This window comes from Notechis scutatus, chromosome 1, assembly GCF_049901735.1.
Source record: "Notechis scutatus isolate UNSWTSFEM ecotype Mainland chromosome 1, rNotScu1.2, whole genome shotgun sequence".
NCBI lineage: Eukaryota > Metazoa > Chordata > Lepidosauria > Squamata > Elapidae > Notechis > Notechis scutatus.
In genome coordinates, this window is record NC_142009.1 from 280,263,812 (window position 1) to 280,287,892 (window position 24,081).

Here is a 24,081-nt window from a genome sequence, read left to right on the forward strand (position 1 = left end):
CCCATTGTCCATACATCAGCAAATTCCATCCGCTCTGCAAAAATTCATCAGGGCTTCAGAAGACATATCTACTTAGGGGACAAATGTTATGTGTAACCTTGGATAGTGAATGATCACCTTTTCTATGTAATATCTTTGTTTTTGAAGCCAACACAATTAATTGTCAGTACTAAACCAAGTAAGCAGTCAGTAGAACTGTATTACAGGACAGGGAGATGCTCTTTTCAATATTTCAGCATAAAGACAATGATAGTAGTTACAAATATTATTTGTAATTAATGTCTGAATTCAAGCTAGAATTCTCATAGATTTACAAAGACATGTATCATTGAGGGTTTTTTTTTTAACATCTGATGTCTAATAGGTTCAGGTTTCTGGGTTCTATAATCTCCCAGGACTTGAAATGGGCACCTAACATTAGAGCCATCATTAAAAGAGTACAGCAAAGAATTTGTTCTTCTTGTATCAACTCAAAAAGCTCAGACTGCCCAAGGAGCTGCTGATACAGTTCTACAGATGAATTATTGAATCTATCATCAGTTCTATAACTGTCTGGTTTGGTATACCAACCAAACAGGATAGGTAAAGACTTCAACAAATAGTTAGGACTGCAGAAAAAAACATTGCAACCAGCCTGCCTTCCACTGAGGATCTGTATACTGCATGAACTAGAAAGAGAGCTGAGAAAATATCTATAGACCCCTCACATCCTGGACACACACTGTTTCAATTCCTCCTCTTAGGATACGGCTATAGGCATGACATGCCAAAACAGAAGCTATTTACCCATGTAGGGTTATATATTCCTATTCTCTATTATCCTTCTCATCTTTTCTTTTACCTTTTATTATTGATATCTTATGATTATATTACTTTGTTGTTTATATGTACTCTAAGAGCTTATGCACTGGAGACAAATTCCTTGGGTATCCAATCACACTTGGCCAATAAAGATTCTGTTCTGTTTTCTATTTCTGTTCTATTTTATTTTATTCTACTCTACTCTACTTCACCCTATCCCTATCCCCTAACCCAGAAAGAAATTCTTTAGAGATTCATAGCACCATTTGGGTTGATGGAGATTTATTGAAAAATCCTTTTGGACACACAGCTTAGTTTGCCAGCACTTTATTAGAAGGTATTTGTGATATATATATTTTAGACCAGCAGTCACCAACCGGTGGGCTGCAGCCCACTGGTGGGCCATGAGAAAATTTTGGTGGGCTGCAGAGAAATCTCACCCCCAGAGCACACCCCCCCCAAAGCAATTATTCCAGGCTGCACAGAAACACAAGTCTGTGCAGCCCACATGGTCCGCGGGAACCCTCCCCACCCATTATGAGCATGTAATTCCATAATTTTTTTCTGTTATAAATCTTGCATATTCTTAAGCAATCACTAGTAGCATATAAACATTTCTGATCAAAAAGCACTTAGTTGTAAAGACAATATTGTTAATATAATGGACAAATTATCTGATGAAATGGTTAGTAATGTTAGAAATAAAGGTAAGGAAGTACAGTAAATAGTGCTCTTTAGATATTTCCTTTATTATTTTCACTGAGAATATTGTGTAATTCATTTTGATCCTCACTGCTCAATGCCTGTGTTTTATGTTTTTCACACCTTAGGGCTGGAGGAAGGAGGGTTTCCATTTCCTAATGGCGAGATGGTTGAACATAATGAAGGCAGCAAAGATAGAACTATTATGCTCATGGGAGCATCAGCTCAGAAGATCTCAGTAAGGTTAAAACCATCTGTGGTACACAAGGGTACACAAACTGATGTAATGATGACACCCGGTAATGAAGTGTGTAATCTACAAAGAGAGTCTGGAACATCATCTGAAAGTAGTTTTCTCCAGCCATCTCCTGTGTTTCCATGTCCAAGTCCAATTCTTGGCCGGAAAAAGGCATATGTGAAATGGGAAAATAAGGATTGCAGTCAAAAAGTGAAGGAAGATCCACAAACACTAAAACCCACATATCAAGAACTAGAAAAGGTATGAAACAAGCTTTGAAAACTGCACAGAATAACTAAGACTATGCGTTGACCATGTAAACTCTCTTGCTGTGAGTTTGAAGTATACAAACAAGAGTACTTTTTTTAAATGGGAAGAAATTTTGGCACACCAGCCCCTTATGACAGTAAGAATTAGTGAAATAAGTGCAAAGATCCTGTAGTTAGATTCCTTGAATTTCTGGTTTTTAAATTGCCGTTTGAATTAAAAAGGATAATATTTCCAAAATTAATACAGGTAATCCTCAAGCTATGTGCATTTAAAGTTACCAAAGACATCCCTCTCCAAAGCTACATATGACCCCATTTCAAAGTTTCAACAGATGCAGCAGCCCTGTGGTCATTTGCCCTTACGACCCACCACAAGGTTGCTCCAGCACCCTTCCATTTCTCTCCCCACATTTCACTCCACCAGAACCCAGAAGCTCTTGGACTCCCCATATGCTCATTGCACACAACGCTTACCTTTCGAAGCTCTCCCTACGTCATATTGTGGAAGGAGGGCAGACTGTGTGTCCCTGGGATGTGATCCAAATGTGGCCACCATTTTGTTATGTCTGCTTGTGGGCAGGGAGAATATGGTGGCTGCCAGACAAACTGCTTCATTTCACTGCCTTAGAGAGGTCTGCACAGTGCTTCAAAAGCTTCTGAACACCACTGTGCAGACCTGGGCCTTGTGGCAGCAACCTGAATGTGGCTGCCATTTTGTCCCCACACCCACGAAAGTCTCAAGACAAACTGCTTTGTTTGTGGGGGATGGGGAGGAGGGCATGGGATCCAGTAGGGCAGTAGGGCAGGGAAGCACATCCAAGGCCTGAGGGGACCCCGAGTGGTGGGAAGTGGAGTAGAGGGTGCCTCAGGAGCTGGCGGCAGGTTACATGTGGGCTAGGGAGATGCTGCAATATGAACTTGGGCCTGCTCCAGGCCTGCAAGTCTTTCCCCACCTCTAAAGCACTCCATAACCCATGCAACTTGAGTTATGTGGAGAGCCACCTTCCTCATTTCCTGCAGAATTGAAAACTTGGGTAGGAAGAAGATTCATCAGTTAAAATAAGGATGTTTTTTCCCAGTTACTTAGAAGATCCTGTTTGTAAATGAAAGCATGTGTTCACCAAGCTCTCTTTTCTCAGAGTCAATTGTGGTAGTTGCTCTCCTCTTGGGCAAACAGCTGTGTATCTTTCACTCCATTTACTGCTCAAGTCACATAATTCTTAAACTAACATGCCTTTCAGGCAAATGTTCCTACTAACAAAACTAAACATTCAGAAACTATTTGTTCTGATGGTATATTTTTGTTTAGGAAAGAAATGTTCTAACTGCAGAGAATGAAACTCTCAAGCTGCGCCTTAAACAAGCTCATAAGAAGATTGAATTCCTCAGCATCCAACGAAATCACATACTGGACACTAGGGAACATGGAGATTGCTTGTAGCTTAGAAGAAAGACATAGTGAGGAAAAGGATAAAGCCAACGGGTTGTTTGAGTGTATTTAAGTGCATGCAATTAACTCTGTGCAGCATGGCAGGAATTTAAAGTAAGATTGTCTTATTTTGACTGCCATTAGTACTTTTGGATGTATATATTTTGTGCTGTCAGTTTAACTAGTTTGCCTCCTGTTTGGCTGAAAGGACATTGTTTGAAGTCCCTGTTATTTTTAGAGCAAGGAACACACCTGTTGCCAAAGTAACCAAACTGCATTATCAAACTAGGAATGTGTACCGTAGGCTAATTGTTGCTAATTTTGGCAATGCAAACTTGTAAATGGGCATGGTTTTTTATTTGAAACTTAACTTCACAAATGTTGCTGCTTGAATAGGCACCTGAGTCAAACAGCCATTTCCATATTCTTTTTGAATTGGTTGGTCTCTTTTTCCAAGGATGCTCATTTCAGATAGGCAGTTCCAAAAGTTTCTTCTTTGCAGAGGTGCACAGAATATGGGTAAAAATATAAAGATGCCAGCCACAAAGGTACAATCAAAATTCCATCTGTTTTTATGTACATTGCGTACACACACACACACACACACACACACACCATTGGCACGGTAGCTAAGTGACTTAAAAGATGGTGGAGAAAGTCTGTATTCTAGCAATTCAAGTCCTACTACTGTGTGACATAATGAGCTCCTGTTACTTGCCTCAGCTCCTGCCAGCCTAGCAGTTCAAAACCTTGTAAATGTAAGTAGATAAATAGGTACCACTTCATGGGAAAGTAACAGGATTCTGTGTTTCATCTAACATTTTGCGTTGAAACATGATGTCATATTAGCCATATAACTGCAGAAATGTCTTTGAATAGTGCTGGCTCAATGGTTTAAAGAAATGGAAAGGAACATCCCCCCCCCCCCAAAAAAAAGGTGGCTACAATAGTGCAGAAACCCACAGGGACTCCTTTTGCTTACACACGCACATACAAACCAAAACAGACAGAACTGTGATGCTCTTGGCACCACACCCTGCAGTCATCACTATGTGAAAAGATTTTCAACCTGGACTTTGGCACTGACATTCTAAAACAGTTGAAATGAGGGATTTCACTGGCTGTTGATTTGCATGATCCAATACCTTTTTTAAAAATATCCCAAGAAAAAGGCTTCTGATACTGATTGTTTTGATGATTTAGTTTCTATTGTAGTCCATAGACCAGATCTTCCTTTTACTTGTAAATCTTTAATCAGTTCAGGCTTTCATAGAATACCTTTTAATGAGAAGGAATGAACCAAATTAGCAGCATTATTTATAACTGTGTCACATGGACCATTTCTTGCTGACAGTACCATCAATGGTGGTCGGTTTTGGTCTATTATGGTTATATGCTACAAGCATAACAGCTATAATCCTATTGCTTTTGTTCCACTAGCTGGAAAGTACAGGTAGTTGTTGACTTGACTGTTGAAAGATACAACGCATCTCCCCCGGGAATAATTATGACTCAGTTCCAAAATTCTGATGACCACCTCTCCCTGCATATTTACAGACATTTGCAGCATCCTGTGATCACCTGACCATGTTTTAGAATGGGTTTAGTGCAAACTGGCATTTAATTCATGTTTTCAGCCAAAAGGTCTATAGTAAAACCATTGCTTTCCTTAAAAGTCTCAGCATTTGCTTAGTGGCCATGGTGGCTACTTTAAGATCGCAATGGTTGCTATACAACTGCCACAAAAAGCTCATAAAATTAGGTCAGTCATATGGGTGACCCATTTTACGACCATCACTAGTTATGACCATGATGGCAAGCTCCATTACAGTCATAAATTGAATAGCCATACATGCAGTGTATTGGGATGCAAAATGAGAAGAAACAAAAACGTGTGAATTCAATGTGTACCAATATGGTAGAAACTAAGATGGTTTGCAAGAATAGAAAAGAACGGAGAGTTATAGCACATCATTGTGTAAACTAGGTTTAATTCTTTTCTCTTTTTGCTCACTACTTCTAACTCATTTTCTGTGCTTTGCATAACACTTAGCTTGCACCGGAAAGGAAGAGCAAAAAGAAATAGCATGTTGGGTATGTAAGTATGCTTTTTTTTTTGAAATTTTATTTGGGTTTTCACAAAAACAAAATACAAATAAAACATCTTTTTTGAAAATAGCATGGTCCCAGGTTATCACTTCTTCATACAGACACAAAACTCAATTCCTGCTCATTTTTATATTATATTCCATATCTTATTACCATTTTATATTTTCTACATAGTTTTTCCCCTCTTCTAATTTTCTCAACTTTGTTTTAATTATCTCAATTCAAATCATTATATTTATACTTTTGTCTGTCCTGTTACAATTTCACATTATCTTTTCTTATTAAGCAAATTTTTCCCTGTACTTACCAATTAGAGTATGACACCTTTATATCCTTTAATTTTATCCATTCAAGCTCTTATTTAAGCTTCAATGTATAGCTTTAAGATTATAGCATTCAATATAATACATAACTTCCAATCGAATTCTGCTTGGTACATTCTTAAAATAGATACTATATTCTTAAAAAGAAAAAATTATATATATATATATATAAATAAAACACATTCCATTCCAATTCAATTCTATCATTAATATGCATTAAAATCTTAACATCTTTAACATTTCTTTTCAATTAAATATCATACTTTCTTGGGAACACTTATAAACTTTCCATAGTTAATTCTCCCCCCCATATTTCTCACTTGTATTTTTATAAATCATTACTAATAATTAAAAAGTTCCCTTTTAATTCTCTCAATCATTTTAATTCATTTATTTATTAACAAACATCCCACTGCATTACAATAAATATTTTATCCATCATCATATTTTCTAAAGTTATTTCTATTTGTAATATAACAAAGCTATTTTATGTACCTTTGCAGAATCCCTTTTACAATTAAATTTTCACCCATTATCTCTAAACAAACTTATGGTTACAATCCTTATATCTTTTCCCTGTTTCTCCATTTCTTGTTTCTGTCTTTTACAACTTCTTTTCCTTGCCTTCTTCCCCCTCTTCTTCTCCCTCCCCTTTTTACCCCCTTGTCTCTCTACTTCTAACTCTCTCATCTGTAATCCCCTCTTCTGTTGCTTTCTAATATTATACTTAACTTTCAAATTGTTCTTCTTCTTTTTGGTTGTTTTTTCTAATCTTAAACCTTTCACTCTCTTTCCCCCCTTTTCTTTTCCCCCCCCCACTTAAAATTATTTGATCATTAAAGATGGCTTCTTCTTTGTCCCAATCTTCTTGTTCTGCAAGCATTTCTTGTTGCTTCTCATAGTTCCAAATCTCCATTTCTAAGAATTGAAACACGAAGCCAAAAGAACTTCTGCCTTCTTGTGCATCTTCTTTCCATTTTTTAAGTTCCGTTTTCAGTTCTTCTAAGAGTGATACCATTTTAAAAACTTTTAAACAACCACCCAGTTAATTTTAGTCATCTAGATGCAAAAACCAAAAATCACCAAGTAATCCAAATAATCCAAGGCTGTTTCTACTTGCTTCTTTTTTCTACTTTCTCTTCCTGGGGTTCTATTATTTTGTTACCAAGTTTCCATTAAAATGTATCTTTGAGGAATCTTGTTCAAATTTCACTGTAAGTTCCTTTTAATTACAGTTCCATTCCTTAATTCCAGGCAGTCTCCTCCATTTTTCCAGATCCTGCCCTTCTATTCTTTTTTTTTTCTCCTTCCCAGCTTTTAAAAACTTTTAAATGTCCAGAAATCTTTATTTATCCCTTTGACTTTTATTTTCAGCTTAGATGCCTATTAATGTCAAAGTGGATTTTTTTTTTTTCAATTCTTGCTTAAGTCTCTTAGCTGTCAGTATAAGGAAGGGAAGAAAAAAAAAACTAATCCTTTCCCTTCTCTCTCTCCTTTGCAGCTTCAAAATCTTCTTTGGGAACAATGTTGTTAAGTTTAAATTCCAGGGTACCTTATTTGTTGCTTTTGCTGTTTGACCTGGTCAACCAAAACTTTCTCTTCTTATCTTCCTCCTGCACATTCTTTTCCAGTTGAGTTCTTCTTTGTGGTGGCCATTTCTGACCACCAGTACAACCACCTTCGGGAAAGGGAATAATGGCCAGCTGGGGAGGAGAGATGCGGCTCTCCTCAACCCTGCAGGCAGTCTCCCCCCTCTTCACCACCTCTACAGGGTGGCTTAGCCCCGAAACCAGCCAGCTCAGGGTGCTCCAGCAGCGAGCATGGATCGAAGCCTCGGGGAGACGAGGTTTCGGTCTGTTGCTGAAGAAGCTCAAACCAGAAGGCGTAAGTATTTATGCTTATAAATATAATATTCATCTGATTTATAGTGAAAGGTGTTATAATTCTTTTTCAACTATTGTGAAAGAAAATATTCTCTCACTTGCCAAATCCACTGTGCAAGATTCTCCAGCCTCTCTGCACGTTTGCCAACCCAACCACTTACAAACATATCTGCATTTTCCTCGACCTGTGCAGCACCTCTTGTGTATATCTCTCTGACTATAATTCAAGAACTATCTGATAAGCACAAGCAATTGTAAAAACCATTTTCATGTCTCATGTCTACATTTCTTTTTTTAATAGTAATTTTATTAAAAATTGCAATTAAAATTGCAACAATAAAAATTAATACAATTAAAGAAAAAAATAAAAATAGAAAAAAAAATAAAAAAAAAAATATATAAAGAAACGAGACCCCTCTTTATCACAACAAACATAAACAATTTTAGTAACCAATTAAAAATAACTATCTTCTTTCCAGATCCTATCTATTATCTAGAAATAAGTAACTAAAATCTCATCATTTCAGTCCTGGTGTTAGCAAAAGTCAGTTAAGGTTTACCAGAGATAAGGTATCTATTTTAACCTTGAACATAAGCCAACTTTATGTTCCTTCATTTTACTTTTAATGTTGATCTTTAGTCTCTTCAAATAATGTCCTAAAACTTGCTTTTTTTTTCTTCACTTTTCTCCTCTCACAAAATTCTTCAAAGCTTTAACAAATCTCTTTTGTAAATCCAAAATGGGAAAATTATCCAGCTCACTCTCTTGATATTTGTGTATATATCCCTTTTCATTGTTAAATCAGCTGGGTTTTTTGTATGTTCAACATAACATCATTCTTCATGTCATTCTTTACAATTTGTCAAGCTGATCACAAAAGAAAAATATACAAACCCAGTGTCTGTTTAAAGGCACTGACTACGATTTGAGCAAAGTGGCTATTCTCTCATCTGCCAGACCTCCAAAGCTACTGGTGACTGTTGTCTTGTATCCCCCTCACAAGACGCAATTGTCTGGATTACTTGTGGGTGATCTCAAGTGTTTTCCTTGTCTGGAAAGGAATTACAAACAGCTGGTTTAAATTGCTGTCTCTTCATACTGCCACGGTTATGGGCTCTTCTTTTCATGGAACTGTCATTGAGTTCTTGAGTTCTTCTCTGGAAATGTATAAATTTGCATTCTGTAATGATTCTAGAACTGACAAATTAGTAGTACACTATAAAATATTGTGTAACATACTGTTAATTTTCATGTAACTTTTGTTCTATTTATTTACAATGATTTTAAGACACTGGTTCCAAATGTAATTTATTTTTTTATGATATATTTACCCAGCTAAAATGGTATTTGTACTTTGTGTGTAATATATAGTTACTCTTTTTTTTGAGTAATGCCATGGTACTATTATATTTGTACATTTCCTTGTAAGGCTCAACTTAATCTGTTAGATTCTTTAAATAGCAGCTTTTGTAATTTAAATATTTTTCAGAAAATGTCTCCAATTGATGTAGGCAAGTCTGATTATTTAATGTAAATTATTGTATAATATTAAAAATGATCAATGCATGTTTTTTAAGACAACTGAAAACTAGAAGTTATACACTAAATGTGAACTGAAGCAATGAAAATTCACTTGACAGCACTGGATAGTTGTCTGTATTATTTTCCAACATTTGCTTACTTTTAGCAGTCAGCATAGGATACCTCTTTAAGGGGATGCTGACAGGTATGACATGTATCACACCTTTTTCTTGTCCCAGCCTATGTGTGCGTGCGCATGCACATACGTACCATGTTTCATACTGATAGTTGTCAACATATGAACATAATTTTAATCATAAATCATTGTGGTTGTAGGTCATGGCACTCATTTGACCAAATCTGATTTTTTTTTACTATTTTTCTGTTGGTCTTTCAGTAAATCACATGGTTGTTAAGTGAATCCATTCTCAAGGGAAGGAACATTTTTTTTGCAAATCAGTTATATGACCATGGGACACTGTAATTGATCATAAATGCAAGCCAACTGAATGTGCTTCTGAAGCACATTCTGAAGGGATGGGGGAGTAACACATTTTATAATGGTTGTGTCATGCTCCTGGTGGAGACTGACTCTGAGGGGGAGGAACAGCCAACGGAGTGGAAGTGTGACTCCAGAGGTGGTGGAGGAGACTGGTGAAGGGCAGAGGTCGGCTGAGCAATCAGAGGAGGACCCAGGCCCATATCCTATCCATCCTAGGGCACACAGGGAGGAGAGGATCAGGGAAAAACATGGTCTACTCGGGAGAAGAGGGCCATGATCCTCTTCATGGGTTGCAGGTATGAGATCTGCATAAGAGTTTGGACCTGTGTGCTAACAAACACTGGAGACAAATTAGTGTTTTATTCCTGGATGAGGTTTATCTTGGTTGGCGTTCTTCCAACGGACTGTACCTGGTTATCTTCCTGAAGTTGGTAATTATTTATCCTGGTCTGTCGTGGAACTTTCTTCAGTGCGGTTTGTTTTTGTTTTTTGCTTCATTACCTGCTCTTTGAATTTGAACTGTATTTCTTTCATTTGGAATGTTATTTTGAAAATATTTAATCTTCAACTGTGAACAATTAAACAGTGAAGCCAAGTTGAAGGCATTAAAGGACCTTTATTTACGCTTTGGTTTTTGTTATATTTTTGACACACTCCGGGTCATCACAGGTTGAAAGTGGTTTACAGACTGTAAAACACCCTTTCCGAGGCCATTATAATTTCAAACAACTAATCATAAGTCAAGAATTATCTCTACACAAGGTGATTCTGTTATGTGCTGGGAAAAGAATAGTTTTATTTTCATCCTGCAAGGAAAATGGAAAGATGGACTGATAAGATTTATATAGACGTTTATATTTTCCAGAATGAGTTTTTATGATTTAGTGGTGCTTCTCTCACTACATAATCATGGATAAAAATGCATTTTTGTAGTAATAAGTAGTGTTTTATAATTCTTTTTAGAAGGGATCTTTTGACTCTGAATCTGATTAGTGGATGAATTTAAATTAAAAGTTAGCTTGTCTGATTTCTGGTTGAACACAGCCAGTGTAAGGGTAAGTAAATGGTTCCAATGTCAACAATTGGGAAGTTCTACCATTTAAGGCTGAACATCCAAGATCCCTCAGCTCAAAGGTTTATATTCCAGTTTTCTCATCAACCTCTTTGCCCTTTCACCTGTTTTAACTTTTTCTAAATCTCATAGCACCCAGTACTAGCTTAAGCGGCTGTTGAAGTAGGGCCTGACAAGTATGGAATGTAGTGGAAGAATTTCCTTCCATGATATGGAAACTAAATTTATTGATGTGTAAAAACTACACCTTTTAAAAAAAGTTGGCTCCCATCAGCTTGTAATTAACTACAATTCCAAAACTGAACATTTTGTCCAGAGAAGTGCAATCTCATGACACAACACTAGACCTTTTGGGGGGCGGGGCGCAAAAGCCTCAAACCCACTATCTTGCTAAAGTAGAGTTGGAGCTGGTTCCTCCCCATTCAGATCCTCACAGCCTCTAGATGCTGGGTCATCACCTCAGCAGCAGCAGCATCTAGAGGTAGAGATCGATAACTAGTATCACCAATATCACTTTTGATACTCCACCCCTTGCCACTGAATGATCTCAGCCAGCAGTTTCCATTTAGATAAATATTAATGAGCATTAATATAGTACTTGGATGTGCTCTTGAGAAGGGAGTGGATCACCTCCAAGGCAAGCATTACTCTCCCTGCAAAGAGGCATTAACCATTGTTTGGTTCCAATTTATAGAAATCAAGGTGCCAGTCCCTGGGAAGCCTTGATTAGCCAAATCAGGAGAGAGGTGTAAGTTCCAACTCAACTAGATAGTCAGCCTCTTCAAGGAAGATTGGAATAATTTACAATATACTGCATTTTACCAATACAACTGAGACAGATTTTATTGATCATTAATGACTCCATTTCCATGTAAGTTCTTTATCCTGAGGAAAAGAGAGATGGCAAACCAAGGATATATTGAGCCTAGTTCTCTGTCTTTTGCACTTATCTTACCATGGGAAGGTCATGCTTAAGGAGAGTAGATTCTGTGACAATTCTAAGTAAACTTGGATTAAGTAATCATTTGCAGTTCCTCTCTCCAAGCTAATTATGGTATATACATTTCATGAAGAAATTTTGCATCTGCTAGCAGTGAAATCGTATTATGAGTATTTTCTATTGTCCAAGTTGTCATGTTATATAGCAAGTGTTCTGAAATTAAAACTACAATAACATTTTTAGTCCACTTCGCCTCCTATAAACAAAATTATTACAAAAACTGTCATTTAAAATGCACTGCATCTGAATATAATAAAAGTATAATTTTCCCTTATATTAAAATTAAGCAGATATGTTGGTGTGGGATTATCTATGGTTGCATTGGTTAAAGAAATACTGTTAAGTGATGGCTTGTAGAACTGTATCTGGTCACTTTAGTTTTGACATAATGTATTAAGATTTTCCTAGCTCAACAGAGCATGTTGCTTAAAGGAGGTGCCCCCTTGTGGTGATGGCTAGTATTTGTATCAGTCAAAAGAAAATTAAGCATCAGAAATGCCTACTGATTACTAGCTATAAACATGCGAACACATTCAGAATTAAAACTGGACATCTGCTGAATTCCAGCAGAAAGTTATCTTATCCAATGCTATGGCTATCATCTCTCTCCCTCCTCTCTCTCCTACAGTGCCAAACACTGTACAACTGATAATACGAAGGTATGTCTGCCCTCTGTAAAAGCTCTACTAGGTTTTCAGTTAATATGGATATTTTTCTTTTCTCTGTAACCAATGGCTAACAAAATAAATGATTGCTTCTTCAAATTTTGATCAATCAGTCACAGAATAACAATGATCTGTTGATTTTCAATGATAGCCAAAAGTAGGTATGGACACTTCAATTTTCAAGGTAAGCAAAACATTCCAAACTGAAAACAATCATTTTGCATTTGAATATGGTCAAATCTTAATAAAAGTATTCTAAAAATATCCATTTCAAAATTCAGTATTTTAAGAAAACCTGTAATTTTTCAAATGCATTTGATCATAGATTGCCATATATATCCAACCATATATTAGCCACTTAACACCACCTTGATATCAGCAGAATGGGCATGTCTTCCAAAATTAAATGTGTTTTTAGGTATATATGAAATAAATATAAGTAGCAAAAGGATTTAAGAATTTTTTAACAAAAGAATGAAAAATTCTTTTAAAGGAATAAGTTTCTATTACATCTCTACTAATGTGTAAGACACTACAGCAACAACTTTACTATATTTTATTTATCAGTGCTCACAATTGTAAATGGTCTATTACTTAAACCATTTTCTAGGTAGCTATTAAAAGATAGGTTTTTTTCAATAGATGTTCTGTGTATATGAACAGAAACACAACACTGGATATCTGTTAAAACAAACTATTTATAAAAGAATATTACCTTCTATAAAATACACTTTCAGATTTAAACATATAAAAGATATTGAATGTTTATTGCATTGTTAGAGGTTGTCAAAATTACAGGCATACAATTACCAGAAATTATTATTCATCCTTAACTTAGTTTGAAATGTTTTTTCTGATTTGGTATGGTCAGGAAATATTAAACAATTACAGGTTTAACTAGTTAAAAATAATCTCTTTTCACTTTTGGCTCAGGAGAACAGTTTGTCTTGCTTTTCATTTTATGATCAGCTAAAATAAAATACTCTATACCATATAATTTCTGGAATAATACCTTAGTGTGCATCAGTATTTGTCAACCTTGGCAATTTTAAGATGCATACACATCAACTTGCAGAGATCCATAGTCAGCATGGGAGTTGAAATCCAACTTCTTAAAGTTGTCAAAAGTTGAGAAACACAGGCACACATAATCGGCACATGAGAACAATGAACTTAAAATCTAAAAAAAAATTAACAGGCAGAATTGTAAGAAACATGGCAGTCAACTAAGATCAGAAAAAATGTGCGAAATAGCTGCTCCATTAATCAGTCAAAAGATTCCTGTTTCTGCTAAGCTATATACTTCAACAGGCACATGTACCATAATCTTTGGCTAAACCAAGAACTAAAGAAAACACTTTTGTTCAAGAAAGTCTGCTTTGGCCTTTCTTTCAGAAAAATTGAGTGGTAATGGGATACATAATACATTCTATGAAGCTATTTAAATATTCTATGTGTCCTCAAGAATTAAATCAGAGCATTATCGCCTGAACATTCCCATCAGAACACCAGTACTGATCCTAGCAGACTATATTGATTGAAGTGCCTTATGTACCTTCAGTAAGCTAAATCCAATGTTGCTTCTTTAATTGCTTGGTATGTTGCCAATACCAGAAAGGTTGGATAGGACATATATCAATTTCAGGGTCGTATCTTTTTCAGCAGCCTTGTTAAATAAATAAAAATCCTGATGAACAATAATGTAAAACAAAGAAACTAAAAAGAACTGAGCCAAAATAATTAAGGACATTACACACTTTTAAGAGAGAGATGGGTTTTGCACAGAAAACACCACATACCCTGCAAGTTTAGCATCAGATTTATACATCAAACTTGTACATAACAATTTTGTTGTGTATTTGCAACCCAAAGGTTTTCCATCAGTCATTGCTTCCATGTATATTCATGTATATATTGCTGATAATGACAAATGTGTGAGTACATATGCTTGGATAGACAGAAGTCATTCCTGCAGTGAAAAGTAATTTTGTATAAGGTGGTTTTGAATGAATGGAACAACCAGGATTCATCAGTAAGAAAGATCAATGCAGTTTAAGCATCACATTTGCCCATCAGCGATAATGTATTCCGAGATCTTGGTCTCACAGTATGCATGTCGGTCAACATTGTTAGTATTTTCTATAGCCACCTCCCCTTCTACCATATGACTCCCCATACCCTCCTCTCCCACTATAATCACCCCTCCCTTGATATCCACCCCCTCCCCTCCAGCCACCCCCACCCCCTCCTCTACCACTCCCACCCCATCCACCCCTTCCACCCTCCCCACCCCACCCACCACCGCCTCTATTTCCTCCGCCTCTTCCTCTTCCACCATCTCCTCCCCAACCTCCCCTTCCTCCTCTACCACCCCCATCCTGTCTCTTCTGCCATGGGGGCATTTCAGGAGGCGGTGGATCAATTTCTGTTGGTCTTCCGCCACGATCTGGTACTCTTCCCATCAAGACCTGTTCAGAAAACATATACAGCCCAGTAAGTCCATATTTCCTTGACTTTGGAATATCAAATTATGGAGAGAAAGCATGTTTCTTTATGTATGTATGCATGTCTGTGGTTAAAACCACTAGGTTTTCCTCCATTACTGCATTATTCTAAAAGAGTATAAATAATCTATGATTGAACAGTCAATTATAAAGAATGAGTATAAAATACAAGGCTAATATGTATTAAATATACATGACTGTATTTTATGTAGTGCAACAGTGAGCAAGGGATTCCTGAGATTTTGCAAATTACCAGAAACATTAAAATTTCTGAGAACTAGCACAAATTCTTAAAGGTTCAATAGTACAAGAAATTTATAGCTGCTGCATTAATGAAAAGTATACCTTATTGATTGCACAAATAGTCTTTTCCCGCGTAGATCCACTGCTTGTTCTTGTGATCTTTGACAAATCTTCACGAGCAGCTAGAAGATGAGCTATTGAAATTGTTGATTTAGAAGTCAATCCGTAACGTTTGGGTTGATAAATCCTTGCAATATCATCTGTTTTCACCTAGGAAAATGGATAGACATTTGTAATAGCTACAAAAACTATTACGGAGTGACATTAGGAAGTTTAACTTTACTGCACTATGAACTAGTTATTTATGTCATGTATATTATTAGCTTCCACTTTGCACTTTAGTTTCAAATAAGCTCCTAATGACAAAGAAAAAGTTGCTAAAACACTTAGGAATAATGATTGTTTAAAGAATGCCATAATGCAGTTAAAGTAGGTTAGATAAAGCAGATTATACAATTAACAGGAACTTATAAATTACCATTTTAATTAAAGTTTATATTCACCTGATATCATAAGCTTTCATCTTCCGATGCCAGAGTTCATGCAGAAATTACTTTTATCAAATTCAAGATTATATCTATGTATGTATGTATATGTCTGTGTGTGATATTAATTGAATATGTATCTTTGAATTAATATTCAATATTCTAATATTAATTTAAAATCAGTAAATCAGAAGTGTTTCAGAGCATACACTGAAAGTTTTCAGGAAAAAAATCCCAAAAATAATCTTACAGTATCAATACAAATAGTCCTCAACTTATTATCACAATTGAGCCCAAAATTTATGTTGCTAAGTGAGAAATTTGTTAAGTTAGTTTTGCCCCATTTTACAACTTTTCTTGCCACATTTGTTGAGTGAATCACTGCAGTTGTTAAATTAGTAAAATGGTTGTTAACTGAATCTGGTTTCCCCATTGACTTTGCTTGTCAGAAGGTTGCAAAGGGGGAATCACGTGACCTTGGGACACAGAAAGTGTCACAAATGTGAGTCAGTTGTCCAAATGTAAATCACATGACCATGGGGATGCTGCAATGGCCATAAGTGTGAAAAATGGTCATAAGTCACTTTTTTCAGTACTGTTGTAACTTTGAACAATCACTAAGTAAACTGTTGTTAAGTCGATGACTTACCTGCATACATTGTAAGATTACATTGTTTTTTGCCTGGAAATTTTTAATATATACTCAGGCCAAGGAAGGTTATGGTTACTATAGGCACTGATCCATGCAATTTCACTAGTTGTAACACAGAAATGGTTTGCCATTTCTTCTTTGAGAGTGATTTGCAACTATTGAGTTAAGCTTGCAGAACTCTTGGTTTTCCACTCATGGTTTCCCACTTAAGGCCCTTTTTAGCTTCTATGCCTCTAATATGGCCAAGTGCTTCATCTGTTGAAATGTAAATGAGTAAAGGAGAAACAAATAATTGGAATTCTCTTTCTTCTGTATAACAGAAAATCTCTTGTCTTTACATCTTCCACACCGGGATTCTACTCAATCAACAAGAACTAAAAAAAAATAGAACATACTCACCTTAGCTCTATCAGACCACCCAAAAGACTGTACAGTTACATCTAAACGCTTCATTAACATCCGCCTGCGGCACTCATATTCAGTGAGAAGAGCCTCATTGATTTTTTCCAACTGCTTCTACAGAAAACAGAAATCACTTAAAGTGATCCTTTTGTAGAAATTACTTATGTTTAAATCTAACAAGATGTAAAGCACCAGGATGGGGGCAGATCACTGAGAAAATTTGTCTCTATGGCTGCTAAGAGTCGATACTGACTCAATGGTACAATCAATCAAATCCAACATCAATTAATATAAATCGCTATATTCAAAAAAATGCAGACAAACTAAATATAGCATATAACATATCCAATAAGTAATCTGTATGCCCACTACATATGCAAGTTTTGTTTTTTTAAAAAAAAGATGTTACCATTTGCTGTGTATTCAAGGGAGTTTTCAGCAGAGGTTTCTCCATGTATGCTTTTGGAACTTTTGACAAAACATCCTTAAGCTGAAAAAAAGTAGAAAAAACATCTCTCTACCTTTATGACTTCCAAAAAATAATTTCCTATATATCTTAGTAATTACATTAAAGCATGGAACACCCATCAGCAGAAATTGGATACAATGTGCAGCCAATACACTCTTTACTACAGGTAGACAAGATGGAGAAATAAATCATTTCCCAGAGAGGGTAAATACAATCTTCCACCATTTCCCAATTATGGAGAAATTAAATGGAGTAATAAGTAACCAGCTCACCCAAAGAGCTCTGCATTTTCCTTGTTGCATGTTAAATGCCACCTCCCTTATATATCTTCTTTGGGTTCCTCTACCAAATGAAATGGGATAAATTGCTACAAAGCCTTTTTAGCTGTGGGACCCTTGTGGAATACCCTTCCAAAAGTTACCTGTCTGACCCCCACATGGGTGCCAGACCACAACATTCCTCTTTTTCTAGTTTTATAGATTTGTATTCAATGACTTTAATTCCAGTACAAGATTGTTTGTTTTTATACATATATTGTTGCTGTGGCATGATGGGAAGCATAGAAATTAGATGAACAAATTAAATATGGGCTGAATTGTAAAGTTCTTGGTTCTTTCTAAGCTTGGCTGACATTTCACTGCCTAACTAGGTAACATCATCAATGTGTGTGTGTAGTTTGCTGCCTATTTATATACAGTAACTTGTTCTGCCATTTTGGTGGGAGTGCAGTTTCCTCCTTGGTGGTTCCTTCACTATTGTTTTGTATTATCTTCACAATAGATTGAAACTAATTATAAAGCATTCAACTGTACAAAATATACTATACCTTTGATTCTATATTGTTTAATGAGACAGGGAGAGAATAAAAGTCAGAAGATGCTGATGATTTTGGTACCCCTAAAACATCACAGATCATCTGGATTTCCTGATGAACTTCATCATTCTTTGCCAAATGGGAACCTTTACATTGTTTAAACTGTAGTATCTGCAAAGCCTGAAGTTCTGTGCTTAAAAATACTATAAAATGAGGAAGAAAAGAAATATGTTAACTTGGTGTTTGTGTTTCAGCAAAAAGAAAAAAAATTAATGACCTGCCATGCTGATTGGGATATAAATATAAAACTAAATAAAATAAAAATAAGGCATGAAACAAATAAAACTAGATTAAAAGTAAGTTTTATAACAGAACATCCATTATTTAGAGGAAAAAATGTTAATGGATTAATACCAATAAACTTATCCACCATCACTTGGTTATTATGAATCACTGTTCTTGCTTAGCGTAATTTAGCAATAGGAATGAATATACTACTAATCAAATACTAATAACATAGTAGGCAGACATCCTCCATGCAGGCCCATCTTCCCCCGGTTGTTTCAGCTCATCCTGTCTAGTCTGGCATGATGGGTATGTTCTAGATCTCATTACCTAAGGAAGGGTAGCTGGCAGGGCTCAGAAGACAAACCTTTTCTGGTATAGTGCTTATCTCCTCTCCCTGAGATCAGATTGGCCCCATCCCTGCTAGTTCTTGGCTTGGATCTAGGTCTACAAGAGTATAAAGCGGCTATATTCTAAGTATCCCAACACTACTGTTTTCTCAACTGCTGAGTATTGAAATATTTTTATTTTTAAAATTACTCTTTACTTTTTTAATAATGTGAGTTGCTCAGAGTCATTTGAGATTGCAGCTAGATAAGATGATTAAAAAGTAAATAAAAAACTATCTCCTGCCTTATGTCCCTTTATTCTGTATGCTTGGTTCAAATCTTCTATGAAGCAACTTTCAGAAAGATTTCTTTCTTTTCTGGAAATATTCAGGAAACAAAGCAAGCAGATATAATATTGCAGCAAGGAACTTACTAACTTACACAAGACTTTAAGACAGTCTTCTTTGTTTTTTAACCGGTCTTTAATTTCTCCGGACACAAGTGTGGAATATGGACAAGCCAGTTCTTTTAAAAAGCCACTCATTTCTAGTTGTAAACTTTCAAGATCTTCACCACCTAAAAAAAGTCAAGTTAAGAGAGAATTAGACATCTTCAATTCCATTACCATTTTAGGCACAATTATAATAAAATCCAGAATCAGTAGTCTTTTAAGGGCTTTGAGCAAGCGTCATTCTGCAACTATGTCCTTTTGATAGTAATGAATTATCTGCTTTACTTGAGATGGAACATATTAAAGTACAACTTGTTTATGTGTATGTTTATGTGTATCCTATTAATATGCTTTAAACTTTATCCTCTAAAAAAGTAAATCCACAAAAAAAAATACGTAAATAATATTCATCTTAGGCAAACATGTTTATACTGGCTTGTACTCTAGACAAAGAAATATAACTGATACAATTTGAATTTACTGGGGCCTTTTTGTCTTTCATGACAAAAAGAGAAAATCCTGTAATTTAAATTCATGGACCAGTTCTAAGAATATTGAAAACAGAACTAGTCACAAATTATAAACCATAAAAAAAGCTAAAAAGTTAGAGAGAATCACACAAGGGCATTTCTAGAGAATATCAATTATAATCAACATGTAAATAGTTATAAACTATATTTGCATAACACAGAGTTCCAGTGACAGGCATCACCTATTTTGGAACTGATAATCATTTGGAGGAAAGTACTCAACTATGTTGCTGCTTTGTTTTAGCCTTTATAGAACAAGGAAACGATCAACCGGCAATCCTTTCCTCGGTGTACTTGAAATTTAAAAACTGAACTAACAAAAAATGTGTATAGATGTCAGCAGTAAAGGCTATCATCTCTCTACTTGGTATCTCATTAATTGGATTCACATCACCTATTAAACCATATTGATATTTCTTTGAGCTAAATATAATGAATGAATGAAGTCACATCATATTAGTGGAATAAACCATGATTATTTTAAGTTCATTAAATCAGTTGAAAATTGGTTTGCTTTTGACATATTGATTGCAACTATAATTTAATAAGATATAAAAATAGGGATGAATTGTTGGATTATGGGTTCCTGGCTGACTACTAATTTGCTTATGTAATCAATTAAAGTTGCTAACTAATCTACAATCTACAATCAGCAGAAGATAAATGCAACAATAAAAAAGTGCTAGAATTGCACAAGAAAGCCATCATTATTTTGTTTGCAAGAACAAGTGGGTTGCTCAACAATTCAGTGTCATGTTAAAGGTAAAGCTGAATGTCAAACATCACCACAAAAATTTCCATTGCAATGTTACTTTAAAACATGGAAGTGACTGTAATGACATTTTAATGGCTTAATTTCAATTTATGAGTCTTTATTTCCCATACGCATATTTCCAACAGTTTCAAATAAAAATCAGGTAAGAAATACCAGCTGTTGAGGAGATGCTTTCTTCCAGGTTACATAATGGCTGTATTCTGGAACTTAGCCAAACACAAAGCTCACAAAAATCTTCAGAAGCCAGACCACATTCTGCTGCTTTATTAAGAGCTGCTTCATCCAGAAGGGGGCCTTTGTATCTGGAGAAAAACACATAATTCAAAACATATAAATCAAACACACATAGAGAGATATGCATATTCAAATTTTCCTCTTGGGATCAATAGCAAGTTTATTTTCTCTTATTCCAACTTCTCATAAAGAATGATATAAACACAAGAAACCTGAAGATGTGGCTTCACCTCCTCATGCCTGTGAAAAAGCCCCCAGGCAAGCTTACCTGCACTACACATGCGCGTGCCTCCCAGCTTATTTTCGGTCCCTTTGAGGCTGTTTTTGCCATCCTGGAGGCTTGAGGGAAGCCTCTGCAACCTCGGGAGGCTGAAAAACAGGCCTTCCGAAATACCGGAAGTGCCGAAACAGGCCTCTTTTCAGCCTCCTGAGGCTCCAGAGTCTTCCCTTGAACCTCCGGGAGGGCGAAAACAGCCTTCCCCAGGCTCCAGAGGCCTTCTGGAGGTTGAAAACGGGCACTTCCAGTATTTCCAGAAGGCCCATTTTTCGGCCTCCCAAGGCTGCAGAGGCTTCTCTCGAGCCTCCAGGAGGGCGAAAATGACCTCAAACGGGCCGAAAATCAGCTGGGAAGCACGCGCTTGCACAGTGCAGGTAAGAAGACAGGGTGTGTGTGTTGCATGTGCATGTGCAGGGGGCACATTGCATTGTGGGTGCCAGCGCATGCTTGCGCTTTTGCCACACCACAACAAAAAGATTCACCATCACTGTTCTAGTCCAATCCCCTGCTCAAGCAAAAGACCCTATACCATTTCAGACCACACGGACCAACTGCTGGGAGATGGATGGATGGATGGATGGATGGATGGATGGATGGATGGATGATAGATAGATAGATAGATAGATAGATAGATAGATAGATAGATAGATAGATAGATAGATAGATAGATAGATTTATTTACAGTTTACAGGGCTGGGATATCCCATCCAAGTACTAATGAGATCCAATCCCACTTCACTTTTTCAAAATCAGCAAAGTTTAAAATATGGTTGCAGTATATTTATTCATGTTTATATATCTGTATCTTCACCCAAATATTGGATCCTGGTGACTGGCTGAATTAGTCCCTGCAGTTTTCTTGGCAAGATTCTTGGAATTGTTTACCACTGCCTCCTTCCTAGAGCTGACTGTGTATGACTGGCCCAAGGTCACCATCTGGCTTTATGCTCAAAACAGGACTTGCAGTCTCTCAGTTTCTAGCATAGTGCATAACCACTATTCCAAACTGGATCTCTTATGATGTATTACAAAGCACATTATTTAGAAGTAACTGAACTGAAACCAACCTGCCATATTTCCACATAAACATCCTTAGGATCAGACTGTCAACTGACCATTAATTAATCAATCAACAAATAAATAAATATATACACCTTTTAAAAATAATTTCCTACAAGACTTTAGCACAACAGGTATTAATTCTTGTAAAATGCCCTCTTCTCTCTCGATCTTAGCCATATAAATCAAGTAGCAAAATGCAAATATTGCATTTGAACAGATTACACTGACATGTTCCGAGGCTATATATACACATTAGCAAGCAAGCAAGCAAGCCTGTAGTAGCAACCACAGAAAAATTAAAGCTCTGGGCATCAGTGGAGAGGACGAACTGAACACAGAATATAAAAAGAAGAACCTTCATGACGGCAACGGATTTTGAAAACATTTCTCCACCAGTCTTTGATTCGCAGAGGCGGGGAGAGATGCTTGCATGGGCACGCGCACAACAAAACGCCTCCCACAACAAAACTGCGGGAACAATCTCGCCCGCCCCCCCCCCCCCCGACCGAGCAGAGGTGGGTGCAAGGCTATTAAAACGAATCATGGCGAGGCTCTTCGATTCCCGGTGGGGGAACCGAGGCGATGAGCGGGAGATCTGGACGGATCAACCAGCCCGGTCAAGCCTTCCTTTCTGCATCGCCGAAGGAGGTCCTTTATCTAGCCGCCGGATTGAATGTGTCATCGGTGCACATTCAAGGGAGAACCCCACCAACCGTTGCCCCGAGTTGGCGGCCCTCCTCCATCTCACCCTAACGCCTGAGCGCATCCAGAATCACGCACTCCATGTTGGGCTCTATAACGCCAGCGCCTTCATTTCCCGCGACTGCAGCGCTCTCGGTCCCGCCTCCCGGCACAAAGAGCCCGGTGTTTCGTTCAAACGAGCTCGTCGAGCTCCGTGGGCCAGAGGTTTTGGTTCCGGTACTTCGTTTACCACCCCAGGGGTATTGGAGGGCCGCCTTGGGGGAGTGTTGTTTAGGTTGCCTTGACGCTTCTTTCCTCCGGTCTCACTTGAACACGCATGGAAGAGCTGGAGGCCGGTCCTTTGCTCCGGCTTTTCTCAAAAAAGCTCGCCCGGGTTTAATGCTCCATCGCCTTGTTGGAAAGCCGCCTCCAGTGAATTTCGCGAGAAGGAGCTTTTAACCCCCCATCTTTCGCTTTCCACATGAGTCCAGAGACAAGAGGCTCGAGTCTTAACTCGCTTCACGCTCAAGGGGCGGCCTTTTCTCAAGTCATGGCAACGGTCAAGGAATCTTTCGAGGTTCCCCAGCCAGCCAGCCTTCACTTCGGCGGGTTTCAACTCCGCCCGGCCGCCGGTGGAGCTTGAAAGTGACTCTGGCGAAGGCCGAGGAACGTGGGTTACGGGTCCGCGTCTCTCGGAAAGGCGACCTGCCATCTTTGAACCGGGCTGCGCTGGCTCATCTCCCTCTCCAATCTCGGCGGCTCGCTTGGCTTTTCGGCCTTCCGATCTCCCTTGTCTCAGGGCGCCGCGAAGGATGTTTCTCAACACGAACCCAACCTACATGAGAATCTCAGCCAGGATGGGTTGATAAATCCTGCGGAAGGAAGCAAAGTCGTACTGCCGTCGGATCTGAAGCCACGCGTCTTATGTTAGGAGGCTTGAGATCAGCATCGGACAAGTCTAGGCAGATCAATTTTGAACTCAAAATTGAACTGAACTGACAATGTTTTGCCCCTATCTATCGTAAACCATCATGTAAAACTTGCCCTTGGCCATGGCCAATTCGCCTCAAGACAATTCAATGCAGGCTAATTCAAGAGAGAGGGAAGTGAATTGCAGTGGGCCTTGTCTTGCTTTAGGTTTGAACCTAGGTTCAAAGTAAAAACATCCCCATGTCAATATAGATTTCTGTTAACACAACCTTGCAGTTTCTTAGCAACTGTGCAGAAGTAATTTACGTTGCTTTCTTCTAGCATGTTTTTTTTTACTTTTCTGAACAGCTTACAGCTCTAGTTTTCTGCCAATTCCCTACAGA

The 24,081-nt window shown here is 37.4% G+C and overlaps 2 protein-coding genes and 1 long non-coding RNA gene across 7 annotated transcripts in view; 1 reads left to right on the forward strand and 2 right to left on the reverse strand.

Annotated features, from left to right (window-relative positions):
- RASGRP1 (RAS guanyl releasing protein 1) overlaps window positions 1–10,399 on the forward strand; it is a 58,992-nt gene extending 48,593 nt beyond the window's left edge. For all 3 annotated transcript variants that reach the window (XM_026664554.2, XM_087951737.1, XM_087951736.1), the window contains exons 13-14: window positions 1,632–2,002; window positions 3,320–10,399. In XM_026664554.2, the coding sequence (XP_026520339.1) occupies window positions 1,632–2,002; window positions 3,320–3,451 (503 nt within the window). In that variant the 3' untranslated portion in view covers window positions 3,452–10,399. The remainder of the gene's footprint in view (window positions 1–1,631; window positions 2,003–3,319) is intronic.
- LOC148133404 (uncharacterized) overlaps window positions 1–12,759 on the reverse strand; it is a 240,444-nt gene extending 227,685 nt beyond the window's left edge. Inside the window, exons 1-2 of the long non-coding RNA XR_015746750.1 lie at window positions 11,806–12,759; window positions 7,605–10,584 (exon numbers count right to left, since the gene is read on the reverse strand). This is a non-coding gene — a long non-coding RNA (uncharacterized LOC148133404). The remainder of the gene's footprint in view (window positions 1–7,604; window positions 10,585–11,805) is intronic.
- Window positions 12,760–13,195: 436 nt separating this feature from the next.
- On the reverse strand, window positions 13,196–23,871 carry TSLIG3B (tRNA splicing ligase complex subunit 3B). 3 transcript variants are annotated; one of them, XM_087951740.1, is made up of 8 exons: window positions 22,801–23,871; window positions 20,668–20,816; window positions 19,200–19,334; window positions 18,157–18,347; window positions 17,271–17,351; window positions 16,859–16,972; window positions 15,365–15,532; window positions 13,196–14,983 (listed from the first exon to the last, which is right to left on the reverse strand). In XM_087951740.1, exons 1-8 carry the CDS (start codon window positions 22,851–22,853, stop codon window positions 14,645–14,647), a joined length of 1,230 nt encoding a protein of 409 aa, XP_087807866.1. In that variant the 5' UTR covers window positions 22,854–23,871; the 3' UTR covers window positions 13,196–14,644. The 3 variants fall into 3 exon arrangements, with proteins under 3 accessions (XP_087807866.1, XP_087807865.1, XP_087807867.1); XM_087951739.1 differs by having other exon boundaries at window positions 16,859–16,975; XM_087951741.1 differs by lacking the exon at window positions 22,801–23,871 and adding an exon at window positions 22,443–22,548 and having other exon boundaries at window positions 16,859–16,975.
- Between the last annotated feature and the right edge of the window lie 210 nt (window positions 23,872–24,081).

Bases quoted from the DNA above. Each gene is read 5' to 3' on its own strand.
- TSLIG3B (XM_087951739.1), bottom strand. From the start codon at position 22,853: ATGCGCTCAGGCGTTAGGGTGAGATGGAGGAGGGCCGCCAACTCGGGG. The intron at 20,817-22,800 runs GTTGGTGGGGTT...GTTTTTCTCCAG, and splicing joins GCCGCCAACTCGGGGCAACG to ATACAAAGGCCCCCTTCTGG. The intron at 16,976-17,270 runs GTAACATCTTTT...TGTTTTCTGTAG, and splicing joins CCTTGAATACACAGCAAATG to AAGCAGTTGGAAAAAATCAA.